Source organism: Topomyia yanbarensis, chromosome 1 (assembly GCF_030247195.1).
Source record: "Topomyia yanbarensis strain Yona2022 chromosome 1, ASM3024719v1, whole genome shotgun sequence".
NCBI lineage: Eukaryota > Metazoa > Arthropoda > Insecta > Diptera > Culicidae > Topomyia > Topomyia yanbarensis.
In genome coordinates, this window is record NC_080670.1 from 88,506,535 (window position 1) to 88,513,814 (window position 7,280).

The window sequence follows — 7,280 nt, forward strand, 5'->3', positions numbered from 1 at the left end:
GCGCATATATTCCAATACAGTGAAATAAAAACATATTGTATTTCATCATTAAGAACGGCGCCATATTTGACGAAAAAATTGCTCTATACATTACATCTAATCAGGTGTCCGGTCTCAACCGGTACAGAATTATTGAACATTAGAAAAACTGCAAAAAATGTATGATTTGTAGCATACAGCAGAAATGATTTTTAAAAATAGGGGGTTTTACGGACAATATATCTCAAAACTCTAACTTCCGCATTCTTCAAGAAACAGATGTATTCTCATCCAACAACTAAGGATGCTCTCTTTGAAAATGTATGATGTGTAATTTTCCTAAGGCTAGTTCGAAAGTTCTAGCATTTAATATATTTTCCTCTAATATTTTGCTAATAAGCCAAAGGCAAAAACTTCAATTGCAGTGAACGGGAGTCAAACTATGTGGTATTTGGCAAAAAAAGCTTCAAAAAAGCTACAAAATAGTCTTAACTGAAAAATATTAGGACTTAATTTGGTAGAAAATTATAGTAAATTTGAATGGAAGTACGCGAAAAAAAGTTATGTAGCATACTTTTTCAGAAAGAGTCCATTAAATTGACTGTAGAAAAATTCACATTGAATTTACACAGCAATCAAAGAAGATAGAAATACGATGCTGATGAACGAATGATAGAATTATCATCCATATTTGGACCCCTCCTTATTTTGGACGCTTTCATACATTTGTATCCTTTACTGCCAATTATTGCAAATTCGTTTGGTTTGACGAAGATAATTATATTCTTTGGGTTGTGTTTAAGTCCCAGCATAATTAGTTCATCTCTAATTCCTTTAAATTAGTCAAAATTCGCAATTGAAAAATTGATATCGAAAACGATTCACAATTCCACGATTACCAACAGAAATCGGGGGAAGTGATGCACTTTTAAATTGGATTTAAGAGTACAAATTTATTGTTTTTAATTGATCGAATAATTTTGTCTCTATTTGGATCTTGCATTTTATGTATTTGAAATGGTTAGTTTGTGAATTTTTACTTAGAAGTGTCAAATAACTAGTCCAAAATATGTCGTAAAAATAATAGCGTCAAAATATTTCGGGCACAGCTAGATTTTCTTTTGTAATAGCAGTCTGTTTATCAATTTAGAATAATCAAAATTATCACTTTATCAATTATTTTTTTTGCGGTGCGGTTGCGGTAAAACCGCGTGGTAAAAGCTCTTTCCCGCACCGCATCTGCGGGAAAAAGTGTCTCACCGCACCGCAGATTTTGCGGTGCGGGTGCGGTAAATACCACGCGGTTGCGGTAATTACCGCAACCGCGACGAACCCTAGAAGTGTGTGCCTCCCTTATCTGGTGCCACAGATACCTTTCGCATATGGCCTAGCTCCAGGTATTCCGCCATGAACTGGTTGTACTGTTTCCGAAGCTCGGGATCCTTCGACAGTCTGCGTTCCAAAGCTTCTAGCCGCCGGATTGCGATGTCCCTTGACTCGCCCATCCTTGCCAGTGCGACTTCATCCCTTGGTAGTAAGACTGTGTATCGGCCATCCGCTCCCCCTGCATACAGTTCTAGCATACTGCTCCTAGCAGCGTGCTTCCTCAGATGAATAAGTAGAGGTAGAATCGATCTCCTCACAGGCCCAGAAACGAGTCAATATTTCCTCTAGGCCGACTGCCATATTGCAGGTTATACGTTGGGTTTCCAGCGAGCCTTCAATCGTGCCAGCTACTACCCATCCGAATACCGACTCGGTTAGCGAAGGAAGGCCCCTGCCTAAGTGGACTTCATTCCCAGTGTGGAAGAATGCGAAGAAGTACTGGATCCCAAGCACTAAATCAACCGTCTTGGACTTGAAAAACGCTGGATCCGCTAGCTCCAAGCCAGTTAGAATTTCCCAACCTGTCATATCCGCGTTGGATATCGGAAGATTTGCTGTGACACAGATACTCGCGACTTCACTGTTGTTGTCACCTTATGCTTGACCTTGGTATTGGATTGCCCAATCCCGTACACAGACACGTCGGACCGTCGCCGTTGAACGCTCATCAGTTGACATAACCGCTCGGTCATGAAATTGCATTCAGAACCCGAATCCAGTAGAGCCCTTGCTTGATAACTACCTCCTTGATCGTCCTCTACTAAGACGATAGCCGTAGCGAGTAATACCGATGAGCTGCGCTGACCAGACATATTAGATGAAACAGCCGATGGTGTGCTGGCTATTCTGGTACTAGATTCCCCTTCCTTGGAATTGCCGGAACTGTTTGCTCCCTTAGCGATTCACTCCTTACCGCCTTCGCCGTCCGTCCGAAAACATACCAAGGTATGATGCTTGCCCTTGCAATTACGGCACACATATCGTGAAGAACAATCCGCAGTCAGATGACCCTTCCGGAAACAATTGCGACTTAAGGAGTAGTTGCGGAGCAGCTTATCGCTGGCGGATACTGCTAAACGGTGGAAAGCTGGACATTGATAAAGAGGATGGGATTCCGAACACGCAATGCACCGTCCTCCTGTATTTTGTACGACACTATGGCTAGAGCGCGCTACAAATGGCTTCTTTTGCGGTTGCGGTACGACAACCTTGGGTTCAACGGATCTAGTTGGCAATGCTCCCAGTACTCCGATCCGTCTTTACAAGAATTCGGTCAAGTCCTTCACCGTATCCTGCTCCTTGGTGAATGAATGTTGTTCCCAAGCTCTCCTGGTTCCATTGTCTAGACGCGAAGCTAATATGTCTATCGTCGGCGGGTTGTACCAGCTGATCAAGGGTCTGAACAACCCGTTCGAATCCCTCCAACAAAGACTGCAATTCGTTGGCCGACTCCTTAACCAGAGTAGGCAACATAAACAGCGCTTGAATTTGACGCCGCTTCAGCAGTTTACTATCGTTGTAACGTTTGGTTAGCGTCTCCCATGCGACCTGGTAATTCGCCCTTGTAATCGACAGTGGGTCAATAAGAGCCTTAGCTTCTCCTGACAGACATCCCTTCAGGTAATGAAATTTCTCGACATCCGGTAAATCCGCTTTCCAATGGATGAGCGATGTGTATAAATCGCGGAAGCTCAACCACTCATCAATGTTGCCATCGAAGGTTTGCAATTTGATTTGTGGGAGTCGCACATGCTCTATGGTGGGCTGTTGTGTCATGTCGAGTCCTCGGATGGAGGCGTTCAGGACAGCAGGGTCTTCTAGCTCTTTGATCTTGTCTAACAGCACCGACTTCACCTGATAGTAGCGATTCCCAAACTCCGACTGTTGTTCAGCATAGGCGTCATCCTCTGCTTCGAAGTCTTCGTGTGTTTCGATGTCCAAGATTACATCGTTCACTTTCTCCCACAACTCCTCAAGTTTTTCCAGTCGAACCGTCACCTGGCTGGCTGTAGTTTCCACCCCAAGAGAATCGGCGGACCTGCAGATATCCCTGAACACATTCTGGTATGACCTCAGTTTGGTTTGCAGCGTCCGCAACGCCGGTGACTTCTTAGCACTCGATGATGTAGTCGGCGGCATTGTAACACAATTTCACTTTGACAGAACGGGAAGATAATACGGAGGTGTAATATTCTGCTTGTTTCCTAACTTCGGATGGGCATATACTGTAGAGCTGTTTTTATTATTTACCTGAAGAAACAGGAATTTCTGCTTTCTCTACAGTTTAATTTTTAAATATTTTCATCATTTGCTTTAATTATATTCAAAATACGCTGGTATTTGCAATACGACGCACTCCAGCTGGTGCTTGCCCCTCGCGTTTCGTGGTTTTCACGAAAAACTCGTAATAAAAAATAAAAGTGTTTCAATTGTTACTGGCCGGACCAGAAGGGTCGCGACTTATATTGCCCCTAGTCCCTGGTCAAGCCACGGGCACCGTTTGGGGTGGGCTCCGAAGGCCTCTTTTCTTGGCTAGCTCGAGCTTGAGGCACGGAGGCTTCAGGGTCGGCTCAATGTCACTCTATCCCAATCGGTACACGTGGGCTGTTGGGTGGCGGGGTCCGTTGCGACCAGCGATGCCACTTTCTGGCGAGTGCGTCGATAGGCGGTCACTGCGGTTGATCTTCGGCGACAGGCCGGCGATTCAAGGGCACTCTGGCTGGACTCAGCTATTTGCTGATGAGGTCTCGATGGAACCTCGTGGCTGGTTCAGTGTGCTTATGGGCACTTTTGACGGGCTTTTAGCGATGATGGTGCCACTATCAATGACGGGCCGTTCAAGAGACACCACGCTTCGGACTATAAGCCACTCCGATGGCTTTAGGATCTAATATAATTGTTGACGAGGGAGGGAAATCTTATGGGTTTGCTACTGGGAATGTTTTAATTTGCGTTTCATACCTGATTCCTTCTCGGTATTTAGTTAATTCACTTTCTATCACTCCTCTATTTGCTTCACTATGTACTTTACGTTCAAATATTTCTAACTGTCTATCTACTCAAACTTTTAACTTTGATGTCTGCCTTTCTTGAAGTCTACAGCAAAAGTGATTCGCATATTTTTTCTATCCTAACCCAGTAGCTTCCCTCTCACTCGCAATTTTCCTCTCCCGTTTGGTTTTACTTCATGCTTTCCCATAGTTTCCCAGTCCCGAGCGTTTCCTGTTTTCCCAACGTGTGTGTAATTTGATGTTTTGTGTTTGTGTGTTACATATTAAAGCTTAATATTTATTTAGACCGTTTGAATATAATTTACGTGTGCTTTCCTTATAATTTCCTCCTAAGTATTTTAATTATTACATTGAATATTCATATACAAAATAAACGTTATATTCTTTCATTATCCAAGACACATATTTGAGAGTATGGTTAAGCCTCCTGTTATACGCAGTATTCTAGCGTATCTATTACTGCCTACGTTCGTGTCGCACAACAGTATGCCAAACTCTCTTGCTCGCGTTTTGCTCTCATTTTTTGCAACTGGTCTATGGGGTAAAGGGCCCAAATGGTAACACAATAGAACTACGAGCGAATCATTATTTATACGAAAAATTCGTATATTTTATGAAAAATTTTCTGTACGAAACTAATTCCTAGCGATTTACGAATATATTCTATCAGTGTGTGCAATCTTTTATTTGCCAGTAGCGTTTGACAGCTAATTTTCTATCTTATAACCCTTTGATCGATCTATAACTTATCTCGGAAAACGAAAAACGAAACAAATAATTTCAAATAAGTGGGATGGTCATTATAAACTCGTTCACAAGAAACTTCTTCGAATACTGTCTATTTGAGGATGATTTTTAAGGATATCTTGTTTGTATTATATCCAACTACGCCAACTAGACCGTTTTTGGTAGTTTGTTTTTCGAACCTTCTCTCATTCGTTTATTTATTTGGGTAATTTAAGTTAAATTTATGTTATGTTATGTGTCCTAAATTAATAGGTACACTTAAGAGGCTGGACTGCTTTAGGAGACAAAAAAGATGCTTATTTCGTAATCGCAATTGAACGAAACTTTTTGAAAATTTATGTATACATACTCGTACACGTATTTGGAAATATGAAATAAAATTTTTCCTTGAAAAACTTCATGAAATGGCGGAGTTAAGGAATATTCTTCACTGGAAATGGTAGTTCTGATTGAAATCAATGAAATAACAAAGATTTTCGATTATACCTTTTGTTTGATTTTTCGTATTCGATTTTCGCAGTCTTTCAGAAATTATGCATTTCTGGCATGAATTTTTGATACTAATGTACCACAGAAATGGTTAAAATGTTTGTAGAATCTAGATATACTGTTGTGATATATTCTTCGATTTATCTAGCGCTGCAACACTTTACATTATTTTCTCTAACGAATATTGCAAAATTTTATTTAGGGGTTACATCACAGTAGAGCACGAAAACACAGGCATGCTTCGGAAATTTGACTTCATGCAATGTAAAGAGGGATCCAGATCTCGTAAAATGGGATGTATAAACTAAAAGTGTCAAGTATTTTCAACACAAGATTGCCGCTGGACAGCATTGTCCCACAGACTAGTTGTTGTGAAAAAGTCAACGGCCGGAAATGTATTTTCCGCAATTTTTGACCTAGAGTCAAGAACGAAAGATTTTTTGATAAAAAATTGTTTAGTCTAAAAATTATGCAAGAAAAAAATGAAATCCTATGTACGCCGCTGGAAAAGCTATCTCGAATACCCTGTGAAAATTTAAGAACGATAAAAAATCATTTGTTTGAGTTATATTTTCGGTCGCCGCCAAAATTGTGGTTTAAAGAAAAATACAATTAAAGTTTGCAGTACATTCAGGGTATACATAACAAGCGTTACGGAAAAAAATTGAAAATTTGAATATTCTTATGTTTTTGCCGTCTTCCATATTTGGCCATATCACTTTTAAGACCCTAATGCATATTTTAGGCAAATAAAAAATAGATTTTTTTTTAAATTCTACTTTTTTGAATAAGGGTGTGTTGCCGGTCTAAACAATTTTGAATTTTTTTCGGAACACTGCTAATTCAAATGGTAGTTGGATGCACAATTTATATGCTAAATATGAGCTGTTTCCGACAGGTCTAGTTCACCCACAAGAGGTTTCAAATTTCTATTGTAATATATATGGAAACATGGGGATAAAAACTTTGCGGAAGGTTGCATATTGATTGGAGGTTCTCCGACGGAGTTATTTAACTTTTAAGATCAACTGACTTCCTATTCCAAGCATGTGCGAGAAAAATTCATTACAATGAACCGAAAAATTTTTGATGAAAAAGGAACTGTACAAGTACACGGCTGAATAGTTCTTGAGATATCACACCAGCGCACTGCAAACGGGTGTAATTTAAAATCTAGTGCTTCGATGTGGATGAAATTTCGCACAGATATTTTCAAGTGTATGTACTTTCAGAATATTAAAAAAAATTTATTCGATTTTTTGAGTTCCAACTTTGTATATAGCCCTCTTAAAGCATAAGAGTCCTATGTTGAAAACAGCAAACTGAGAAATACGCTGTTCAAGATTTACATTTTCATTGAGCCTTATGGATCGCACAACTATGTTCTGGTATTTTTTTCGATATTTTCTAAACAAACCTGGTTTTTTTTGTGCATTGTAATTCAGTGGTGATACAGCGTACAATTCAATTCATTTTCGACAAAAATCTATATTTCATAATTGGCATTCCAGAGAGTCCTAATTTTTTTTTTTGGCATAAGAATTAGTAATAATGGTTCGAATCAAAATCCTTTGTTCAACTCTATTGTGAGTCAAAATAGGTTGCTCACTGTGAGGTCACTTTCAGAAAAAGTCTATATACTTGAAATATACGCAATGAATTTTATTT

General features: G+C 39.8%; 1 protein-coding gene across 1 annotated transcript; it reads right to left on the bottom strand.

Moving 5' to 3' along the window:
• Positions 1 to 2,589: 2,589 nt before the first annotated feature.
• On the bottom strand, positions 2,590 to 3,504 carry LOC131696341 (uncharacterized). The gene has a single exon (XM_058984887.1). The coding sequence runs from the start codon at positions 3,502 to 3,504 to the stop codon at positions 2,590 to 2,592; it is 915 nt and encodes a 304-aa protein (XP_058840870.1).
• Positions 3,505 to 7,280: the final 3,776 nt, after the last annotated feature.

Excerpts from the sequence above, each read along its gene's own strand:
- LOC131696341 (XM_058984887.1), bottom strand. The coding sequence starts at position 3,504 with ATGCCGCCGACTACATCATCGAGTGCTAAGAAGTCACCGGCGTTGCGG.